The 25,021-nt window shown below is 44.7% G+C and overlaps 1 protein-coding gene across 1 annotated transcript in view; it reads right to left on the bottom strand.

Moving 5' to 3' along the window:
* The window catches only part of SMC5 (structural maintenance of chromosomes 5), a 1,384,551-nt gene that overhangs the window by 1,207,335 nt on the left and 152,195 nt on the right, over positions 1-25,021 (bottom strand). Inside the window, exon 7 of the mRNA XM_069625793.1 lies at positions 18,439-18,600. Coding sequence (XP_069481894.1) covers positions 18,439-18,600 — 162 coding nt within the window. The remainder of the gene's footprint in view (positions 1-18,438; positions 18,601-25,021) is intronic.

Raw genomic sequence — 25,021 nt, 5'->3', positions numbered from 1 at the left:
ACTTGGGGTTAACAACGGTTTAGAGGTTTCCCTTTGCGCCCAGGTAGGTGCACCCACACGTGAGGTACCGTTTTTATCGGGACACCTGTGGGAAAATGAGAAGGTGGGACATTTGTTGTGTTCGCTTGGTTTTCATAACGTTTTCATACATTTGCTGCTGCACTTTGTCACACAAACCTTTCATTTCCCAAATGTGACCTACATTTAGCCACTGCTTTAGGCAATATATGCTTTTGTAGCCTGCACAAGTCACCGACCCCTCAAAAGGTCTGCCTGTGCTCTTTCAAAAAATGTATGCTTGCCATTCCTCACAACATTTGTTTTCCTTATTTGCACATGCCAAGTACGTCTATTTAGGCCATAAGCATAAAAATCCTGTGTACCATGGCTCGGTTTTTGGCTTGTGGTAATGCTTGTTTTGTGAAACATTCCGAAAAATGTGTGATTTCCTAACTGGAAGAGTCGGGGGAATGTAGCGGAGCATTGAATTTCTCAAAATTCACAGAAGCCATTGCCTTACTGGGCCAACCATGCCTACCACATAACATTTTTCCTGTCATTTTTCAATTTTTCCCCAAACTATGGACATTTTCCCTACATAGTTGTTGCCGGACCTGCGCAAATCACCCCTTCCTAAACTTGGAATTTTGTCTACTTTTTCAGAAATCTATGCCTTTCTGTCTTCCCATTCAGATTTTCTACCCTCCTCTTCCATTCCGTCCATGCATGTCCAATTGGAAAAAAGGGCAAAATCGCCTACCTCTCACAAAACGGTTGGTGACTGTTTAAAAATGTTTTTTTGGTTTCCACTGAACCTGTTCTTGAAAGCCTGGAAAATGGCGAATTCGGCACAGCAAACCATTTGTTCCTAGCTCTTACAAGGAAAAAAACCACAGGCTTCTTTGTACATCATTGTATTGGCATTTTCTGAAAAAAACTAAAATATTGTCCTTTTTGGTTATTTTCTCTCACCCCCATACAGCAAACTAGTGGGAAGAAAAGGGGCCACATTTGGCTGAGATATCTCATGTAACAAAAAAGTTACAAGGAATTGAATTACGACATATCGAAATCACCAAAAAAGGCCCTGGCACTTGGGGGTGGGGGGGGGGCGGGGCCTTGGCAGTTAAGGGGTTAAACAGTAGGAGTAAAGGAAATTTTGTAGGTCATTTACACTATGTGTGGGAACTGCATTTATCTGAAGTGGCAGGTTGTCCAGCTGTGTCGGGGTGTTGAAGGGATGGTGGCAAAATTACCTTAGAGTGGCAAAGTTCCTTGCACGGCCCTGCTTAGACGCACTCAACCCCAGTAATGCTTCCTCCCACCAACTAATACCTCACCTTGCACACACTTTCCACAATTCTTCGCCACAATCCTATGTCGGGTCTCTAGGTCCTCCTCACTTGACCTTACTCCAACAACTTACACTACCTTTTTATCCTCGGTCTGTCCATGACATTGGTTGCCACCACTCCTAGTCATCTTGTTCCCTGGGCCAACCTTTCACTTGCTTCTTCCCAGGGGCTTGGGTAAAAACACTGAAAGGCATAAAATGGGACTTCAGCCTCATCCCTCTTAATATGCGGGCTTGTGTGTGATTTGTAATCGGCCAGCTCTGACCAAAGTTCATTTTAAAGTTCACATAACTGCAGCATTGGATAATGCCTGTGGATTGTTTAAGCTGCGTCTAGTTATTATTTTTGTGGCAAGAATATATGGAGCGTCTGGATTGTTTATTTGGAATGTGAACCATTCTGTGGTTGCTCCGAAGGTATAATCACATTGGCAGCTCTTATTGTGTGGACCCTCTGTATTGGAGGTTTAATATTTGTTCGCTCTGCCGTCTGCAGTTCCTTGACAGCTCTCGGGTTGTTCGCTTGTTGCTCTGTCGCAGAGTCGACTGGGTAATGTATTTCTTTGTGGAAAACAGAAGTACTGCCAGCATTGTGCAAAACTGGTGCAAAACTGGTATGGGCAAGAAGACCCAGTACTTGCTTCAAACATACAGGCACGAAGGGGAAAAGCCACTGGAGCCCTCCCACCTCCCACCTCTGGGGGTGAACTTGCACTGGGAATCGCCATGGTAGGCCTCCCTCCCCCTCGGCTCAGAGGAGTCCCCCCCCTCCCCTCTTGACGGGTTCAGCTCAGGGTCACAGTGTTGGCTGGCAATCACTGGCTGAAGTAGTGACTGACGCAAATCATTATGTAGGCATGTCACAGATGGCATCAGAAATCCACCAAGAGTAGTTTTACAGTTCTTTAATAAACTTTTAAACAACTGGTCTGGGAAGTTTGAAACTAAGAAGGTCTCTACGGCACTCACATCTTCTCTGTGGGCTCCCTTCATGCTAGCCCAGGCGTTCTTAGCCCCAAGAATGTTCCCCAACGTACTATGAAGCATAGTAACCCCTACTGTCTAGATCTTTTATAATCTGGGAAGGAAACTTAAATGCTGTCACCTTTTCTGTGTAGATCCCTCCGAATTTCAAAATGATTTCTTCCTTTTGTCAGCCGACTGATTCACTGGGGTTCTCCACCAGTCCCCCCCCCCCCCCGACAGTATCTCTGTGCCTTTGTCTTTCCCCTTTGTATCTCTGCACTCCTCCATCTAAGATCTTCCTACTCTCCCCCTCTCTAGATCACTCCTCTCTTCTCTACCTGCCTTTGCTCCCCTCTCCATCTCTTATCTCATTCGATATACTCTCAATTCACGATCTACGCAACTGTATTGTGATCTATCTCACACACACACACACAGCCCAAGTCTTCCAACAATTCCTCCCAAATTACAGGTTCCGGCTTCACTCCATACCCAAAACTCCCACTACCGCCTCGTACTCTCTCCACACCTTCCCAACCATACACTATGAATCTCATTCTCCAATTCCCCTATGCTTTCTCTCCACCCCAGTATCTTTTCCTCTTCCTCCACTCCCCATTCTCACTACACACAACTGGTCCCTCTCGCAAAACACTGCCACATTCTCCTCAGCACTCTGCTACACCATTGGTTGTCCACCTGCTCTCTTGATCCCACCCCTCCACCTGATCTCACTGCAATACCTTTCAATCTGTTCTACTCTGGGTGGGCTTTTATAGCCCAGCCTACCCTCTTCCAGTGCTCCTCCCGGCTCCCATTGGTATCCCTGGTCACATGCTCCCCTTGGCCAATCTCAAGCTAAGTCATTACTCTGGGGGTTGGTACTTTCCCTAGAATGCTTAAAGAAGTGTTTTAGTCTTGCCCCATTTGTAATCAAGATTTGCAGAGTGGCAGCCATGTCCTCATGCTCCCACGTTTTGTGTCAAACTGGGTTTGGGGAGGATGTCTGTCTCCACTGCAGTCCCTTCTCAGTCAGTTTTCTGCTGCCCCACCATCCATCCATCCCAGGGTCAATCCTTGGTGGGTAAGTAGGTGTGTTGGATGTCTCCTCTCTATTTGGCAGGAACAATCCCTGCCCAATCCATTGTTTCTTGATTGCACCCAGGTGCATTTTGAGAGTTGCAGTTCTGAAAAAGATGAAAGAACTCTGACCAGAAGAGAGGCTTACCGGTGTAGTGGAAGGAACAGCAGAACAAGCAGTCAAACAGAGCTCAATCAGTAGGGCAGGGACGGCCGTTCCTCCCCCAAATCCTTCACTCCACTTTTGGGAGGGGCACCCGTCACTCCTTGACAAGGTCAATTCCCTGACCCAGTCACACCTGCCAAGAACAGAAGAAAAGAATAAGGAAGACAAGCTTATGCTAGTACAGCTGCAGAGATTTCAGGGCAGGTGGCAAGGCACTGCCAGAAGAAATATGAAAGGTTGGGGAAGGGCAATGCTTTTCAGGGCACACCACCCAAGCAGTGTACTGCATGCAATTTCTGTAAACAGGAGGGTCACTGGAAGGTTGAATGCTCTTCGATCTGAAGACTTTCCCACCGTTTGCTTTCTTCTACCTCCATAAAAGCGGTTAGTATTTTCAATCAACCTATTCTACATCCTATGTCCAACACCAAATCTTTTTCTCTGGGTCCTATAGCTGACATTTATGTTTTCCCACCAAGTCCCTCATCACCAATTAGGGCGAGATCTTTTATGTACATTAAACTGCACTATTCACTGCACACCTGATGGATTGTGCAACGAAATGACTACTGCTCTGTTTATACCATTACTCAGTCCAACACTACCACACCAGCTGTGGTAAGAATCAAAGGTGAAACAGGCATAACTCAGTCAACTTTTGTGGCAACCATTGTAGTCTGCTTTTAGGGCCAAGGACAGACTACTCTTCAGGAGGGAGGTTAACTAGCAAAGAAGAAAAACACTATTGCAAACGTGCAAGAGAAGACACAGAATATGTGTCCTTTAAGAGGAAAGGGGCACTCTGGGACTGAAGACGGGGAGACCGACAAAAGTTTTATCATCAATGTTCAAGTTCAATGAAAATGCATTTAAAAAGTTAACAAATGTGGTCTTTAATGTCACAAAGGCCTTTTAAGGCAGGCCAGTGGGACAGAACTACTACAAATACCTTTTAAACATGCTGTTGATGATCGACAGCACTGAGGCAGGCTTTTAGGTGCTTTACAATGGGTCGGCATAAACTGTAAAGCAGGTGGTTCCCAATGCATCAGTTGCGTCAAGAAAGTCCCATTAGTCCGAGATGGCCCAGCAATGCAGTTCAGTACTGCAGTGGTGATGGTCTCAAATTGAGTGAAGAATAGACAACTGAAAGTCCAGTCAGTGTCTCAAAGAGCTGGATTCGGAACAATGAGGTCCAACAATGCGGTCATTCAGAGGCAATAGGCGCAAACGGCAGGAGCGCAGGGAAATGGTTGAGTCAGCAACTGGAATCGGATTGAAAAGCAGTGATAGTTAAAAGCAGCACTGGGGACCTGCAGCAGCTTCCAAAAGACTCAAAAATAGAGTCTGGTCAAAAGCGATAGAGGTGGAATCAGAGCCCAGCACAGTTGCTTGACTCCTAGGTTTCTGGGAGACCCGATCCAGGGATAGAGGGGGGAGGTGGGGGCAGAGTGTGTTCTGCCCTTCACAGTAAGGAGCATGTGTATGGGCCGTCACCTCCCTTATTGAAGCTTTTACCTCTGTGGCAAGAGTACTATGGGCACACTATATCCCAATAGACTTCCAGGAAAAATCCTTCTGAAGTCCAAAGATGATTCAATTAAGGAGGGGGGTGTCTCATCCCCTTATATAACTCAGGTTCACAGCACATTGGTCCATTTAAAGCATCCTTTTAGGGTCCAATCCTGGTTGATGTGCCCAGTGTATTCTCCTGGTGGTATATACTGAGTAGAGTGAGTGGGCACAGCTTTGGTTTGTGATTCTAGTACTTATATTGTCAAACGATAGAGTAATCTGTGTGGGGTGAAAATCCTCCTGGTGGTGTAAGTACCAGATTGATTTGTCTGCAGGAAATTGGGAGGGAGCACAGAAGTGTAGGAGCCCTGGGAGAGTCTAACATGGTGGGAGGCCTCGCTCTCTCCTGTCTGCCCTGCATCAAAAAGTCAAAAAATCAAAAAGGTAATTGCCATCATGCTGCGATTTACCTCTGTCTGGCAGAGCCTGTCCTTTGAAACATGAGGCCTCTCCCTGCTTCTTGCAGGGAGATAGTTTCCTCCTGGAAGGTGACGTCTTTGCCAGACAGAACTAAGGCTTTTGCTGGTGAGGAGCCCACATGATCTCTTTTGGATGAAAATCAGTCTAAGTAAATACACAAGAGGCCCTGACAGTAGAGTCACTAGAAACCATGCAGACAGTAACATGAGACAAAAGGGTTTGGGGCAAGTAGCACAGCATTCCATCAATTGGTCAGGTGGAAGTCTGCTTATAAAGGCAGTCTCTGGCCGTTTGAACTTTAGGTTCCATCAGGGTCTTTGCAGGAAGGCACATGTTGCTCTGTAACTGCCATTTTGCCAAAACACAAGGAAACTGCTGGGGGTGTCCCTAGACAGGCTACGCAAAGTAACATGCTTGGACTATAAATTCCATCAGGGAGCATTCTGCAAGTGACGTCTGATTAGCAGAGCTCACTTTCAGAGGCAGAAATACTAGATTTCAAGAATTAAAAAAGCTCAGGCTAGTCGGCCCTCACAGGTGGCATTCTGAACACAAAGTGTTTCCGGACGTTCACCATGAAAACACAGAAATTGTGCTTGTGAACCGACAAAAAGGTAGACTCTCATTTCCATCCTCAAATGAAGTAAATCTCAACAATGATCTTATCAATTTGTTATCCCAAGTCCCGGCTGCGTTTGGTCTCAGCATAATAATGTAAAAGGTAGCATACGCAATATGCAGCCTATCAGAATAAGAGTCAATTCCTCAAAGCCCCTCCTGAAGGTCCCCAGCATCCATTAGGTCCCAAAGCAGAGTAAGCGATGGAGACAGTCATTAAATCACTTTTGCAACAGGGCATCTTTGCCCCCATTACCAGCACATGCAACACTCTAATTGGATCTGTAAAGAAACCTGGTAAAGGCACATTGTTTTGTGCAGGACCTAAGTGCTGTAAATTCTGTAGTATTGCCTTTTCCAGTAATTCCAAATTCTTTCACCGTTTCCTGTAGTCTGCCTTCGGCTATATGTTTTACTATCTTAGATCTATGCTTTGCTTGTTAACCAAGATTGACAATATTTGTTTGCTTTTAAATATCAAGGTTTGTAATATAACTGAACTGGGCTACCACAGGAACATACAGAATCTCTTACCTTGTTTCCCCATATATTGAAAAAGACCTGGGATGACAGTACATTCCCAGGAAGGTTGGGTTGATACAAAATGTAGATTTACTCCAAGCGTCACCCTCATTTCAAGAGGTACTCTGCTCTAGCCATGAATGGTCATAAAGCCTCCAAAGATTGGAGTCATGCCAGGCAAGAATACATTACATGGGACACAATATGTATGCAGGGACCAGACATTTGATAGATACCCATGTTGCTGCCATCATAATGCCCAAAACTGCCAGGGATATTGCAGACAATGGATAATAGGCTATGCCACCCTTGTAAACCCCTCCCAGAACCTTGCATGTTCAGAAATACCTGTTGCACTATTCCACTGAAGCAGAAAAAGCATTCACAGCCACTAAGCATACACACTCCAGCACACAAGCATAGGGATTGCCAGATTATTAATGAACAATTATCAGAAAGCTCAGTTCTGGGTTCTCTGTGAACTGTTTGAGCCACATGTGGCTGCTTAAAACGAAAACAGCATCCATCCATTTCCTGACTTACAAAATATGAACTGATTATATTAAACCATTTTTACATCACTGACTCACTGTCCGGTTCTCAACCCTGCTTCTTTATTGCCAAGGCATATTGACGGCTAACTAGATGAATGTATTATTATGGTCACCTCTAATCTCACACATCCCAGAAAAAAGCTTGATATACCCCTACAGAATCCACATCTCATTTTGAGGATGGTTAATGCCTTGTGATGGTAAAGGCAAATTGGTGGCTGGTTATGCTACATATTCCTCTCAAATTGCAATTGAGACTAGAGAACTTCTTGATGTGTTCTCTGCACAGCTAGCCGAACTGTTTACCTTAACAAGTGCACCCGGATTAACACATTGTGAGATTCTTACTATATACTGGAATTGTACATGATTATGCGTGCAATTATTGACCCGACAAGGATTCTTAACTTACGCTTGCTCGACCAAAAACTGCTTGAATTTATTTTGCTTTTTTTGCTAAATTTTTCCAACAGAAAGTAGTTGTAAAAAACATGGTTCACCAATATTTACATGAGGGGGTTACAAAATGAAAATGCTTTAGCAAACAACGCTGCTAAAGAAGAGTCTTTCTCCATCTCAGGCTGAACCCATGTACTGACAAAGCAGACCAAATACAGCATCCCTATAGGTACTTGCTACAGTAAAGGACAAAGTACAAGACACGTTATCAGGGAATGCTGCAGGGTTTCTTTTGCATCCCAATCATTTTGGTCATTTCCCAGATGGTCACTTGGTTTCGCGAGCGATTTTATAATCTTATTTTGCCCGTTTGCATTATGAGACAGCACATGTGTCAAAAGGAGGAAGGGGTAAAGTCACTGCGTTAAAAGAAACTGGTCCATGACACATAGCCCATTAGCTGCTACTATATTGTGAGAAATGCCTTATTTATCAACAACATAATGTTGCACAAACTGAGGTACCCCCTCCCATGAGGACCCTTTGTAAATATTCAGGTTGATTTCATACCAATGTATAAGTGTTGCAAACTAGAATATATCATTGTTACAGTGTCCATTTTTTCAGGGCAGGTAGAAGCTTCCCCCAACAGGAAAGCTGACACGAGAGCTGTAAAGACATTTATCAAGGACTTTGCGCCAAGATTTGGAGTAGCTTTGAGAAAAAACTGTTCTAGAAGGATGCACTTTATGGGACAGGTAGGTAAGAAACTTTCTGCAGCGTTACAGATTCAACAAAAACTCAGCTGTCCACATCACCTTCAATTAGCGGGACATCGGAATGACCTCCTGGGATTCTGAAAAACAAATTGGCCATAATCTGTATGGAAAACAATCTTAAATGGCTAGATGCACTCCATTTAGCCCTTGGAGTATGGGAAATGTGGTTAACAGAAAAACATTTCAGCCCAGGTTAACTACCTCTGGGTCATCCAATGTGCTTTCATGCATCACCACTAGCATTAGTACAAACATTCATCTAGACGATTACTTGATATTGGACTACTATAAAGCACTAATGAAATGTTTAAGGTCTGCTTACTCATGGGTCACGGAAGTACTGTCGAAGATACCAGGGCAAGCTTGTCATTCCATGAAAGTTATTGACTGTATATACTGCAAGGAGCATAAACAAAAGACTACCCTGGCACCAAACTGTAAATGTGAGTATCAAGTTCCCCTAACCACCAACACAGCTATCAAATGTCAAGGACTATCCACCTAGATCTACGCTGCTAAAAAGGGGCAATCACCCAACATGTTGTGCCTCCTACTGATCGCTAGTGTTCCGTTTGCATTATTAGTCATTAGTGGAGTACAATGATTCAGGTAAATGTTTTCAAACAGTAGTACAAATCGCAAAGAGGAAACTTAAAAGCCATCCTCAAACGGTCAATACCACAGCCACAGTCACTATAAAAGATGTACGGCCATGGCTACGGTAGAGGAAAGGGCGAGTTGTTGTTTAAGATGTACACATATGGTAATATACTGACCAATGTATATGATATTACAAAGAAAACACTACGAAGATTTATTTGGCGATTCATTTTACCTTTCTGAAGAAACAGGCATAAAAGCTTCTCCCAGCTTTTGTAAAACGATTGATTTATTGCTTTCTGATAACAGAAAATATACAACACCTCTACTGAAAGGGTATGTGCTCATTACCACTGAATATCATGTGTTGAAATATTCCCTGTTTCTAATGGGACTTGTGCTGTATTCCAATATACTATCTCGTATATTCCGAATGTTACTCACTTACAAAGTTTTACTACTGTAGCAGCTTAACAACTGTGGTGTCTAACTTTAACAAAAGAACCAAAGAAGCTAGCACTGATTATCGATGGACCACGTTAAACGCTTCCAAGTGTCAAGTAGTTCATACATTTTGTCAGAATTCCAGTTATCCTCGCCCTTCCCAATTGTTCAAAGAGTGCTGCTATACATCTAGCTCAGGAGACATCATTGATTCTAACATGGAGGAAAAAGATGTAAAAAGGGCACGTGTGGGAGATTCAATTTTCCTTGTGCCAGCATGGAATGTCTATAAAGTCTAATTGCATGATGTGGTGAAAGTAGAACAAACCTTCCAATCCTTTTTTATGAGGGGGCAGAGCCACATAATACTGGGTTCATTAAGACACTCATGTTCATCCCATAGAGTGGGATTCCCTGGGCTCGCCCTCCCCTTCGAGAGCCTGTATTCCTTTAACTGTTCAGACTTCTTCCCTAAAAAGACACTCCGAGACTACAGTTCCCAGCATGCCCCACAATTAGGGTGACCAGATTTAAAAAGTAAAAAACTAGGACAGGGCAACTAACATAAATGTAGGACTTACACTTGAAAGTGGCTGTCAAAGCACCACACTTCAGTAGCGGTTGGGGCAGAAGGTGATTTAAGTGTTACTGTTCAAATAAACACATATTGTAACTAATTTATCACAATCTAACACTAAGTTGTAAAATGCAGCATTTCTTGTGTGCGAGATTGCACATTCCTGCAATCCAGCTATGAAGGCCTACTACCAGAAACCGGGACCACTGTAGTTTCGAATGGAAAAAATCTCGAGAAAGGGGGACAGAGAACAAAATACCAGGACAGTCCCAGCAAAACCGGGACGCCTGGTCACCCTACCCAAAATGGTCAAACTTCAACAGTAGAGAAGGTCAATTGTAAATGCTTCCTCAATTAAAATAATGGAATAGCATTAAAAGGCCAAAGGGCAGGGAATGGTTGTTATGAAGCCAAACCTAACTGCGTCCCTTTACCAAAGTTAAATATCAAAGGAAAGGCGAACCATGAGAGTTGGAGCCAAATGCGGACTAGAATTATGATGCAAGCATACTAAGAAAACTACCTTCCAGAGTGAGAAGCCAACCGGACATGGTGGGAAGAAAAAGCAAACCACTCTTACAATGAGAACGCTGAATAGTACAGAGCCCTGCAGATCAGAGTCTGCTCACACAAGTAGATCCAAAATGACACTAATGGCCCAGCCAAGGTTTAAAGGCTTGAGGTGACTGTTAATTAGTACATCAATAAAGCACTTACCAATGCCAAAAGAGGCAATAAAACCGCATTTCAAATTAAATGTCATGAAAGGCAATAACAATCCGGGAATGTAAAACAAGCTGCTCAATTCAAGGATCAATCCTGGACCACTTCGAAAGCCAGCTATTGGCATAGTGATATAAAAAAAGCTGGAAAATGCTAGCGCGAGGCGAAGCCTGTATGGAGGCATACATACTTTCATCCGCTCCCTCGATAAACAGACAATAGGGACGAAGTAATTCACTTAACTAGCAACTGTGCAGCATTGCACGCACAGGCACAAGTATATAGCGAGTTGCTGCCCCCCACGCCTCCATGATTTCCATTCTGCCTACTTTTTTGAGCACTCAGTAGTCGAGGGGCAGAATAAATCAGGTTTACAAGCAATCCGCCAAAAGGGGCAGGTAGGAAGGGCGATGGGGAATTGGTGGGAAGAACTAATCTATCAGAAAGAGTATACCAGAAGCAAGTAATTACTTCTTTTAATGGATTGCTTCCTCCCAGATTTCTCATCTTAGAGAGAGTCCCATAGCAGCACAGAAACCTGGAGGAGCGTGAAAAAAACCACCTCCCCAGAAAACTCTGGAGGACTGCTCTGCCAAAAGGAAGCACCCTGTCCTGACAGGGAATCCACCCAGTTGCGTTTGTAAAACGTGTGCATCCTAGCCCACGTAGCTGCTTGACAGATGTCGAAAGCAGGGACCCAACTATGCAGGGCAAAGGTGACAGCCAAGATGGAGAGAATGATACATCTGAACCGGCTCTTTTTTATAAGAACCCTGGACGCACGGGCAACAGTGCAACCGAGAGTGCCGAGGAGAGACTGAACACCAGAACTGACAATGGGTGTTTCAAACTATGAACCTCAATTTCCTGAGCTTCAAATGAATCGGCATCCTGGGCTCCAGGGATACCAGCCAAAATATGCCATGTCCAGGACGAGTGCAACATCTGGCATGCAGCCTCCTTCACATCGCTCACTAGAGGGTTAAACCACCTTCATCTCTTCTGTCACCAGAACTTCAGCCGCACCAGAGGGCACAGTGTAGAGGACAAATTAGTAGTTGGCATTGGTGCAAGTAGCATGGACATATCAAAAAGCCAGTCACAAAGGCCTTGCGGCCAATGGCATCCAACTACTTGCTTTACTGGTCTGGGGGCAAGGAGGGAATGTTGTGGATTTCAAACCTCCCGTAGCGGCCTGCAGCACCAAACTCTCTGGCAAAAGTGGTTTGTAAGGTAAGCCCAGATATGAGGGCGCAGGTTGATGCTTTTTGGCAAGGTCATGGGTCCGCAGCCAGTATCAAAGCCGGCTTCTACCAAGCGGTCATAACAGAGGCTGCAGCTTCTGGGTTGAATGGTAACAGGGACTCCTGTAGAGGAACTGCATCTAAATTATCTGTAAGGTCGCAGTGGACCTTAGGCCTGGTGGGGTCAGCCAATTCCAGTACCTCTACCACTTTTGTTGCCTTTGGTAAAGAGCAATGAAGCCTGCAAGGGACTGCTGAAGGGGAATGTTCAGCTCGGGGGGATGTATCCAGGCCAGAGGCCCCATGCAGATCTGTGGACAGATCCACCAGGTACTTCCCTTCGCCACAGAACTCAGGGGAGACCTCACCCTCAATGGAGCAACGGGGGTCCAATCCAAAACGGATGGTATCCACTTGTGATCAAAGATCTCAGACATCTTTGATGGGAGCCTCCCCCTTGAAAGAGGGGCATTCAGCGGTAAGTCACTGCCAAGGCAAAGGTGCCCTGTGCTGAGACCTCAGCCGCAGAGTGCTGAGGCAGAGTAGTTTCCACCTCTGTAGCCAGGAATGAGCCACTTTATAGAGAAAGACAAATTAAAGTTCTTCTGAGAAAAATCGCTGGGGGAGCAGGAGCATGACCAGGAACTCTTCCATTGCAGCTTCCTGTCCTTTCACACTGGACAATGTTCCTCCACAAGCTCTTCCATTGCGGCCTTATTTTACTTCGCTTCCGGAGACTTGGAAGGCAGTCTCTTACCACCCTTGTTGTAATGAGGAAAGAGCTTTGAGGTATGCTCCCAAAGGGCCTATTCATGAATAGAGTAGCAGGAACTGCAATCGTCCATGTTGTGGTCCTCTCAAAGGCAGTAGAGACATAACCTGTGGGGGTCTGAGATGTACCTTTGCCTCCCAGAAGCCACAGGGCTTAATAGGGTTTGGCATGACCTAGCAGAAAAGCTAGATCCCAAACTCTACCGAGTGCATGGAAAAAGAACTGAGGTCATGGGGCGTCACAACTCAAGTACTGGCCTCAGCACCATGTCCCGTGGCTGGGTGAGCCACACTGCACACTCCCCCTTTGTGGCTAAAGAGATTTCCACAGACATCTACCACGGGAGATAGAATAGCTGAGATCAGAAATCTGTGGGAGGAAGCAATCAACTCGAAAGAATTCTTGAAGCGACCCAAGAGATTTGGGATACACTAAAACTGAAGCAAAGAATCTGACGAAGTGGGACTAAATGTTGTTTCAAGCTGCAAGAGCTTGAAACACAATGTTGGCCTACCTCTGGACTTCGATTGTTCTTTTAATTAGGCACCCCTTGAGGGACAGAGACTTGGACTAGGTTCAAGACTCATGTTGAAAGACCACATCACCCTCAAGTATAGATAACACCTGGAGAAACAGGATTTGAGTTATCCCATCCTTGACACTAGTTTATTAAGGGGTTCCTTTCATCCAACCCAAATCATTATCTTGCAAAGCTAAAAGATATAATAATAATGTACCTAAATATGTGATCATCTTTTCTCGGCATCATCACGATGGAGAAAAATGAGAACAATTAAAAAACAGAATAGGCCTCATTACTGGGGCACAATTGACTAAAATTGTAGACATAGCAAATGTTAAATGCAAGATTTCCTGATTGACTAACTGAATTATCTGGGATGACGTTGAGCAAAAAACATGGCCGAAACACCTCACAAATGAACTTGGAATACCACCTTAAATGTGGAGATGGTCATTGTTTTGGAAATCCTCACATGGAAATGCAAGTGCTTACAAAGTTCATTTTAAGCGAATGGGCCTGTTCAAGGAGGGGGGGGGCATTCACCAAATACTGCCAGAACCCTAAGCAAGATGCCTGTGGGATTGGGTCATTCAGCATGATGTTTGGGAGATAAAGATTCCTGATGGACATAGCTGATATGTCATAAGTGCCCCTAGGTTAACTATTGATGTCAGGCTGTGAGTCAAACCGGGGGGAAATTCTGGCCATTCGAACCTCCACAGCTGCAATCTATGAGAAATCTTAGTCAAGGACAGACATCAACAGTTGACTGAAGGGTATGTTGGTAAGGTGTATGGAAAGTTTTATACCTAGATGGAAATAAATGATTTGCTTCCAATGATAGTTGCAGAGTTAATAATACTATCACACACGACATCCACTTCGTTCAGAGTAAACACAACCTTCAAAGCATTATCTACTGGCCAGCAGGAAGGGTCAGAGAAATATGTACAAGTTATAAAATCCCATTTAAGTGCACCACCCTTGTTACGCAGGCTTTCAAATATATACCCGAGTTTCTACCACACATCGAGACAATTTCAAAATTATAAAGCAATTACAAGTACTGCAGGTTAAATAGAACACAAAGAAACGTGACTTACAGGTAACATAGGACAGTCACTGTATGCAATGCAGGTGATATCCTGTACTTTGCAGGAATAGCAGTCAACCACAACATTCCTTATTTGTCTTTTTTTTAGTGGTACTATTATTTTTGATTGTTGTCCTAGATTGTTCCGTAAGAGCTCCCACAAACTGAACTCACTACATATCCACATGCACCCACAACCAGAGAGCCTCAAGATGAAGGTTTTATGGAAATAACTTTTTTCCAAGTCTTGAAGATGAGTAACAATATTTCGAGTAAAGACATGGTTGAAGGTTCCATTCAGCAAACAATGTTTAGGCAGGTTCATTAAAATAAAGGCCAGTCTGCATTGGCCAGATTACCTATAGAGTAAATAATTCTGTAAAAATAGTGAAAATCAAAGCACATGAATTTTGATGAATGGCTCCAGATAATTTAAAAAGGGATGTGTGGATGCAAAACGTCCATTTACTGCGACAAAATAAGTTACAGAGGAGACCATGAACCACCATGCAATAAAGGCATCAGAAAGATACTAAGGGTTTTTGGCACAATAAATCTTTGAAGACCAGAAGACCTTGAGAGTAAAGAGCGGGAGGGGCAATAAGGCACTGCAGAGCTGGAAGCAGAGTACTCCTAGCACGGGACTAGATGGAGTAAGAATACCTAAGCAGGGAAGAACACAATAGGCAGGAATATACAAGCAAGAGATGGCATGGGATTATTATACTGATAAAAATGTTGCTTTCTACAAGGTCATCGAAAGCACTATCTCACGACTCACTTCATTATGAAAAATTCTATAAGTTGTCCGTTCTGCTTGATTGGGGGGCATCTTTCCTGGCAGGGATACCCTACTGGGATCTTTTCTCAAGTTGCAATGAAAAGAAACGTATCTGTTGTGAACTGAAATTGAAAAAAGGTTTTGCATGACAGGCTACGAGGGGCATCACATGAGAAACACGTTTGCTGATACAGGGTGCCAGCAGAAAGTTTATCGGACTTAGAAGTTAGAGCACAAGAACCACAAAAATGAAAAATAACAGAGGCACACACAGAGGCTTGGTTACATACATCCAAAATCGAAAAAGAAAAAAATGGGAAACTCAATCACTAATAACCCAGAAACAACATGTCACACTCATACAGACTCGCAAACGCCATGTGCCCAACACTTCCCTTATTTAAGTGGAGCAATGCAGTTGATAAAAGCAGTTGCTCAGATCAGGATCCTCCAAATTGACAGCTACAACATGCACTACAACGGGGATCAAAATATTTCAGCGAAGACTACTCCCAGACATGTTCAAGATCCTGAACAGCTCCCTCAAGCACTGCAGAGTTGCAAAGTCTTTGAAACTTGCAGTCATAAGCTCCCCTTCTGAGGAAACGGACCACCAAATCTAAAGGATCGTCCAACTATAGACAAATCCTTCCTCTCCTGTACTGAAGCAAAATATCGGAGAGATGTCACAAGTCAACTGCAAGTTTCTGTGGAAACCAATGATAGACAATCATGATTCAGATCTTCCAGATGAAACAAATAAGCCAGGTCTACCAGATAGCAAAAAAAAGCTTGTTCACAACATGGATGAAAACAAGCTAGCAGACTCATTACGCTTGCACCCATCAGCTGCTTTCGACAATGTGGGTTCCTAAATTCTCCTCAATTGCCTATACACCAGATGCAAAACTCAAACAGAACTTAAATACATAGGTAACTTTCTCGAGGGCATAAAAGGGCAACAGATTGTATGTCAAAATGCTTTATCACGAAATGTCTAAGCAGATCCCTCAGGGCTCATCTCTCTCCTATCCCATTTAAGGTATGCATGCGCTCCACAAAGCAATTAACAAAACTTCACCTCGCCTTTCAATTGCACCCAGATGATACACAAATCCACATCTGAATGGACGGGGGAAGGAGAACATCGACCAACATCTCAGGCTTGAACATTTACATAATAAAAGGCATGGAAGTGCAGCCCAGATACTTTAATGTGACCAAAACGGCGGTGCTTATGGCACAAACGACACATTTGCGGGGCCTAATTTTCATGATTACCCATTTCTTTAACAAAAACTAAAACATCTGTCAATTATCCTTCATTCAAGCCTGTCCTTTGCCTAGTAGGTGGAGGCAGTGGTGAAATTATCTAACCAACTAAACATGCACTGAAATATCCTTCCATATTTCAATTGAATCCTCACATTCAGCTTATCACACACGTGGTATTACTTGAAACTGATCTGTTGTAGCACCATCAACATTAGACCACCAAAGAAACAACACCTCAAACCTCAGCGGACACAATAGAGCAACCAACCTTAAGGAAACAAGACCTAGGAGCATCTGGCTTCAAAGCCCTCTATGGATCCTGATAAAATAAAGTAGGCAATTGAAGGTAATCTGCACCATCTACTTGAAGCTCTGAGAAAAAGGATCCAAATACTCCCAAACAATTCTCTCACTAGCGCCCCTCAGGAGCTAAATATCTAGACATAATGTCCCGATTTGTACCACAAATTCACAGAAAGAACAGATTATACGACGAGACATATATTCCATGTGAACGGAGGATAGCACAGGAGCAAGGTGCTGGTCTTGGAAGCAAGACCAGGCAGAGCAACAGAAGTTCGAATCCCGGATCCATTCTTAGAAACCAAATAGGTATCAGGCGCGTTATAAAAAAACAATTAACATTAAATAAATAAAAATATGAGACCCAGCCCAGGTACAGCGGATAGCCATGTATATAAACCTGGTGATAGAAAATAAGGGAATAAGCATATAGGTTAGCAAAGCAATGAGCAGTGAAGAGACAAGCGCAAAAGGAAGCCTTGGTGGGGAGGGAGGAAGTGAAGGAGCAGGGGAAGGAGCTGGAGGAGGGGAGAGAACAGAAGAGGTTGAAAGTGATCATCAATGTGCAGCAGGAGACGAGAAGAGGTGTGGGAAGGTGGAGAAGTGGCAAGGAGGTAGGACTCGTAGATGGACGAGTGAAGAAGTGGCAGTCAACAAGGAAAGGAGGGAAGACCCTTTGAGGCATAGGGACAGTGAAGGTTAGGGAGTAATACAACACAAGTCTAACCATTGTCAAGGAGAAGGAACGAGCATGTGGCAGAATGTCAAGAAGGCCACACCCCAGTCAGCTTGAGGGCTACCATTGAGATCCAGTGATGGGCTCATCGGCATGAGCAAGCGTGGAGGGATGTAAAAGTTAGTGGGTGGCAATAGGTTTTGAACCATGATATAGGGAGGTGCACTAGAACCCAATCAGGCACCCAGAGGACCTACCTCACCGCTCAGAGACGCTTTGAAACTTTCTGCACATAGCCCAAAGATTCAGCACAAATACCTTCAACAACTAGGCACTGCTATCCTAACTCTGGACATCAGAAAGGGACAAACTATGACCAGGATATGGATCATCACAGCAACATTGTACCCAAGACCGAGTGAGGCAGAGAGACCCAAAGAGACTTATGAAAGAACCTTACAAAGCAAGACCATCTTATTTTGCCACCCAGACCCTTTTGAAGTTCACAACATTGTATATAGTTCTGAATAAACCTTTGTGAACTAAACCCATCAGTTCTGTTTTCTGTGGAACTTCTTGACATAGATCATAGAGATTGCAAAGAGCACAACTCAGTCACTATCTTCTTCAGTAACTTTGGGAACAACTAGATCACTAAAGTTTTAGGAAAGAAGTTAAAACAATCTTCTTCAACCAAGCTTTGCAACTCTTAAACTCAATGAGACAAACGCTCCTCCCTTTGTATTGAATGGACCAGTGCTTGCTCCTGCGCCCACTCTTACACACAATTGAATCATTTGTACCACAGACCGCAGAAGATGTTCGCTAGATGTTTTTAGGCTTGTGCCAATTCATTTTGACTCAGATTATCCAAACTCATTCACAATAAATATGCTCTCTAAAGTGGCCTAATTTGCAATATGTTCCTGCCAATTACTAGAAGCACCAAGTGTCTGCAGAAATCGTTTAAACCAGGACCATAAAAAAATATTACCTTTTCTCTGATTTTGGCATCCAGGTTCTTGACTTGCCTTTCAACATCTTGTATTTTGTGTGCCATTGGAGCCTGGGCCTCTTTAAGTCTTTTCAATTCATCCTTTAAATGGTCACGACCTTGTTTCATCTCCTCATACTGTTGCCGAACATTTTCATATTCCTTGTCAAAATAACCAATAAATAAAACATGTACAGAGCAGCAATTATACAACATACAACTTCACTTTAAATATGGATACAAATGATCAAGATGACAAACATATGCATCTTTTCTAACTCATGTGTTTCTGATTTCACCTTCAATTCCCACCCAAGAAAATCAAGCATAAGTCACAAATAGGAAGATAACCATTTTCAAGGATAAGTTACATCACACTGTTAACTCATCGGATTCATCTTGCAAAGGTGCATCAGGCCACCAGGATGACTGTCCTAATTCCCTTGCTTAGTCTGGCCCCCACACACATTACGGGTTGTGGTGGAACATTAAAGATGCAGTTTGAGTTACCCCATCATCTTTACTGGATCCGGCACGAAGCAGGATACCAGTGGGAGTTTCCCACTAGCCTGTCTGCCGGAGTTCCTCAGGAAATAGGTGCTTCCATGGCCTCCTTACTCGCAAGGCCTTTACAAAGACTGTGGCTGTATACACTTTACCTTGCCACTCAGCAGGCCAAACAAAGACGGCTGTGGCATACTTTCACTTATGGGTTTCGTCTGCAGTATAAGATTAAGCGAAACAAGATGACTGGTTTTTCAAAGCCTTGTGGTTCTCCTTTATTTCGTTCCATTCCCACAGCACCGGTTTTCAAGTTTCTGTTGGTCTGAACTGGTGTAACGTATGTGTTGACATAAGGGGCTTACTTAAAAAAAAAACATCTTAGCTATCATTTGACTCGTATCAATGAGCTTGGAAACAAAGCTTGTAGTGCCATCTGCGGTCCTGCTCTAGAACTTTCCTCATAGGCCCCTGACTTTTACATGAGAGACAAGATGGCAAACATGACTTATGGGGCATTTTCTCCATCCAACACTTGGGTGAGAGATATGTGCGGCTGCGAGTTCAGCAACCCAGGTTTCAGGTAGGTTTTCAAGACCATTGAATAAATTATTACCCAGGCTCTACATTAGTGGTCTGCACAGTTGCTAGTACTATTAGCCAAAGGTTGTTAAAGACACTTGCAGAGAAGTGTATGTACATGCAAAACTCAGTGCCTGTAAATTAGTTACTTGAGAAAGAAAAACTAGCTTTGCATTGTCTAAAAAGGGATGTCTTAATATCAAATAAAAACTTTATTCAAATTGTGATTAATTACAATAGACAAAATATATTTAAAATCACAAATTCCAAATAAAACAAAAAACATTAAAATCCTCAGACCGACAATAAAATTAATATCAAAGACTTCAGCAAAAACAGAGTTGGAGTGCTTTTCTTAAATAATTCCTCACTCAGCGCAATAAACACCCGGCTATCATTGCAAACTAATACAAACTTAAAAGCACAGAGGCACATTTTGATGTTCTGTGAGGAGCCAGGAATGAGACACAGACACCGAACTCAATGTTTGATTTGATTTAGAATTTGTAACGTGCATATCCTTCCGGAACCAAGCAGGAACCTGCCTCTAGGTGCCGATGTTCATTTGCCCACTTCACACGTAACCACAGAAGAAAAATCAATGGAGCAGGTAAGTTTTCAGGTTTCTGTTATTGTTATGTTATTTGGCATTTATATAGCGCTCTATATATCATTGGTATGACCTCAAAGCGCTGGTAGCTTGAACGCCCTCGGGGACCATAGTTCAGGTCAGTTGAGAGAGTAAGGTGTCATAGGCTGCTTGGGTGCACCAGTATTGTGTGCAGCTGCCTGATGGTAGCTGCAGCCTAGCATTAGGTGTGGTGGACTCGATATCAGTTGGATGTGTGCAGTCTGGAGGGTGGACTCCAAGGCTGGGTTCTGGCTGCGTTAGGCCTGTGCAGGACGCTTATGTGTGCAGTTAGGCAGGTTTGTCATGGGATGTAGCTGCGTATTATTAGAATGATGGGGTGTTCATGGGGTAATGTTCGTATCGGAGCAGCTAGGCCGAAATTGATCGAGGGGTGTAGCTGTACTCTAATTGTGTGTTGGTGTAGAGTAGGGAGTAAGCATAGTGATATGGAAGGTGAGTGTTTGGGTGGAGTTATGATCCAAGGAGTTCGCTAGTCCGGATTTCGAGCGTGCGTTTGCTTAATAGTGACTTATAAGCGTATTCATTGGCGTCATTGCTCGGGATCGCATTGAGCATTTCTTATCGGTTGAAAGGACTCAGTCGCCTCAAATGGTTATGGTTGGCATTACAGAAAGAGCCACGTTTTTAGAGCTTTGCGGAAGGTCATATAGTCTTGGTTGTGACGAATATGTGGAGGGAGTGAGCTCCACAGAGTTGGGGCCAAGGTTGAGAAGGCGGATCCTCCGATCCGGACAGAGTTCGAGGTTGGAATCACTAGAAGGAGGGCAGTGTTTGATCTTAGGGTGCTAGATGGGAGGTAGGGTTTTATCTTTTCTTGAAGGTACATTGGGCCTCGGTGAGTGATGGATAGGGTCTTGAAGGAGGCTCTTTGCCCGACTGGGAGCCAGTGAAGGGTTCGGAGAGCTGGTGAGATGTGGTCTCTGACCCAGGGAGAGGAGCAGTTTTGTGGCAGCGTTTTGGGCTCTTTGTAGTTTGTTGAGTTGGTATGCCGGAGCTCCTAGGTATAGGGAATTGGCATAGTGCAGTCTCGACATCACAATAGACATGACTGCGGCAAGTCTGTCGGGGTAGGACAGGTAGGGAAAAATGTGTCTGAGAAGTTTGAGGTGGTAGCGATAGCATTTTGACACGTTGATCTGACAGGAGAGGGCTAGGCCCGAGTCCATAGTGCAGACTAGGTTCTTCACTATATCGGAGGGTGGGGGGAGGTGGGCAGAGGGACAGGGGCCATGGAAGCAGATGTGGCAGAAGGGTAGTATTGCCGCACACCATGACTTCAATTTATCAGGATTAGAAAGGAGGTGGATTATTGTCATCCATCAGTCAATATCGCTGAGACAAGTTTCAAGGTCTGGATGCGGGATGGTGCCTGACTTGGGAATTCTTAGGATCATTTGGGTATCGTCAGCGTAGTTGTAATAGGAGATGTGCGTGCGGATGATTCCTGGTAGAGTGGTCATATAGAGGTTGAACAGGAGAGCAGATAGTCATGCGCCTTGGGGTTCTCCAGTGTTCACTGAGCGAGCAGTGAGACAAAAAGGGGAGAGTAGGGTTATTTGTTTCTTGTTGCTGAGAAAGGACCTGGGGATCAAACCGGTGTTGCTTCGTGTCGTCTTGCTTCCAAGGCGAGCACGTTGCCCCTGAGCTATCCTCCCGAGACTCTACGGATAAGGGTCGATCGGAGGGCAGCGTTGCAGGGGGACGAAGAAGCAGGGCTCCGGGTAGTTCGGGAAGGATCTTAACTTTGTTCCAGCATATGATATCAGGGGTGGGGGCCGGGGGAGCTGTAGGAGATGGGGTAGGCGTGTGGATAAAGAAAGGGATGGCAAAGTGGTTGGTCCAGATGAGTGGTTTGGGACGGGATGTATAAACCAGGTCATGGGAGCTGAAAATTGCATCAAGGGTGTGCCCAGCCAAGTGGGTTGGACCAGTGGTATGATGGAAGAGGTTGCGCGCATCGAGACTTTCAACCAGTGGATGATCCATGGGGTTATTGGGAATATCGAACCAGATATTGAAGTTTCCCAGGAGCGTAAGAGAAGGGCGATTTACTTGAATGGTAGCTATTGAGTCACAGAGGTTGTTGGCGAAAAGTCGGACTTATCCCGGGGTATGTAGATTAGTAGGATTATGTGGGTGAAAGTCAGTGGTAGCGAGAATTTAACTAGAAGGGATTCACAGGAGGCAATACATGTCTGGGATTCGACGAGAGAGATAGAGAAAGGTGATTGAAGAGGACTGCCACTCTGCCTCCTCTGGAGGGTCTATTGTGGGCGATGAGCGAGTAGCCAGGGGGCGGGGGCCTTTGTGTGCTACTGGGGCAAAGTCGTCAGAGAACCAAGTTTCCGTGATAAAAACGAGGTTGGGCTTGTCAGAGGATAGGAGGTCAAAGATGCTGTGTGTTTCTTGCTACGAAGTGAGCATTGAAAAGGATGCATGCGACTTTGTGAGGGGAGGTGGTGTTTGTGATGTTCATTGCAGTGGGAGCTTGGCAGACATGGGTGCCCGGTGGGGTGGTGGGTCAGCTAGGAACATTCAGGGTGGTTGAGACCGGTTGAGGTGGGGTATGGGAGGGGCTGGGTGCCTGTGGACCTTGAGTGTTGGGTGAGAGGGTTACAGTGATTTGGGGGGGTAGGTATTTGAGAGACGACGGGTGGGTTAGGGCAGTTGGGAGGGTAATGAATGGATCATTTGGAGTGCACAGTTTTAGGCAGGTTGATTTTGAAATGAGTCTGAAGGGTGCTGGGGCTTTAGGTGTACAGGGTGGTAAGTCAAGAGAAAGGAGGTGGAAACTGGGAGATGGGAGAGAATGGGGGCAGGGGAGGGAGAGGTTGCGAGGTTGGGCTGAAGCAGTAGTGGTGAGGAGTGGAGGGTCGAGGGAGAGGACCAGTCACATTTACTGCATTTTGAGGGTTTTGGTGCCATAGGGGTGTGGGGGAATCAGAGGCGAGGCGGGGGGTCAATGAGGCTACCGTTCTAGCAAGGGCGAGACAAGCTACTTTTAGAGATGGGAAGGGATATGAAGGGCGGGTTGTTGGAGGGGGTCGCATAGTGGTTAAGGGGGCGGGAAGGGAGGACGGTCGAGAGGGTGGCGAGTTCCCTGGTGGGCTGAGGGAGAGGGTGGCATGGGAGAGAGAGGAGTCCCTCAGAGGGCACAAGTATGGTGTGGAAGTGAAGGAGTATTTGAGCTGTTTGGAGTGCCAGAGGGCTCCACTGGCTGGGGAGTTCGATAATGTGCGGGGTGTAAGGGCGGGTGGTATCAGGATGTTCTCAATAGATGTCAGAGGAAGGGTGGGAATTGATGTGTTAGAGTGGGATGGGTAATGGGGGCGGATGAGCGCTTGAGGAGGCAGGTGTTTGGCGCCCCAGAGTGTTCCTCTGATCTTAGAGTTGGACGAGGGATGATGGTAGCAGAGTGGGTGGGGTCATCCGGGTGTATTGATGTGTGAGGGGAGGGGTTGTGATTTGCGATCAGGTGGGAGTAGAGGGGGGGTGTCATGAAGTTGTGTGCTAGAGTGTGGGCCATGCACCGCAAGTGGTGAGCCATGGGGGAGGGGTACGGTGCAGGGAGGATAGGGATCAGGGCGGGTCAGAGAGGGGGTATATGATGCGCAGGGATCTCGATCCCGGGGGGAGGTGAAGCGCAGCACCTAGAGATTTATTTCTACTAGTAACAGTAGATGTAGTGGCCTAGATGTACAACCAGCATCTAGATTCAGAACACCAGGACAGTGGGAGAGCGCCAAGGAGGCCAACAATAGGATGGAAGACTACATGTAGTAGGGCGCCCAAGACATAGGCTAGTAATTCACAGTATTATCGCAGACGGCACTTTCCAGTCGTGAATCAAACCAGCAAGAGCAATTCTAATTGTGCAGCGCAGGCAAGTAAATCACAGTACTATCTCAGTGGGCTAAGCCAAGTAAATCACAGTACTATGTGAAGGGGTACTTTCAAGATGTGAATCAATGTAGCTTTCTAGATGTGAATTAATCCAACAAGAACAACTTGTAAGAGTGTGAGACAGGCAAATGAATCACAGTACCATCACAGCGGACACCTTCTAGATTTGAATCAATGTAACAAGACAAATTCTAAGTAAGCGGCACAGGCAGTGGGCTCCCTCTGGATGTGAATCAATCTAACAAGAACAATGTCTAGGTGTGCGGCACAGGTAAACAAATCAATGTTATCTCGGTGGGCACCTTCCAGAAGTGAATCATACCAGCAAGAGCAATTACAGGTTTTGGACACAGGCAAGTTAATGACAGTAGTATCTCAGTGGGATAAGCCAAGTAATTCACAGTACTCTCTCAGTGGGCACCTTCTAGGTGAAAATCAATGCAACTTTCTAGGTGTGAGTCAGTCTAACAAGAACAATTTCTAAGTAGTATAGTCACTGTCCAATGTTCTTAATTATTCACAGTAAAGATTGGGTAGAACTAGAATAAAACTATGCAAGAATTACCTCATGATCAAACTGTTCCCATTAGGATTGGTGCTGGTTGCTGTTTAAATGAACACCAACTTCATTCTTTGAGTCATTTTTCACATTGCAATGTTTATATGCTCAACCCCTCTGAGCATTTTAACAAAAGGTCACCCCCAAATAGGTAAAGCTGATTTTCTCCAGAATCCTGCCACCTTGTCTGCTAGTATAGAGAACGCCTATTTCAGTGAAGTTCAACACCACTGACTTGGCTGAATTCACTTTTAAATCAAGGGAGGCCATGAAACCCACAGATCTATTGATTACGTTTTGAAGACAGAGTGGAGTTCAAGAGATAAGTGCAGCATCGTCCACATAGGCTAACACTGGTATTATTTTTCTTCTGCGAAAATGAAGAA

The sequence above is a fragment of the Ambystoma mexicanum genome, chromosome 6p (genome assembly GCF_040938575.1).
Source record: "Ambystoma mexicanum isolate Mex_15411 chromosome 6p, UKY_AmexF1_1, whole genome shotgun sequence".
Taxonomy (NCBI): Eukaryota; Metazoa; Chordata; class Amphibia; order Caudata; family Ambystomatidae; genus Ambystoma; species Ambystoma mexicanum.
The sequence above is the reverse complement of the archived record's forward strand: the minus strand, read 5'-3'. Positions and strand labels throughout refer to the sequence as shown.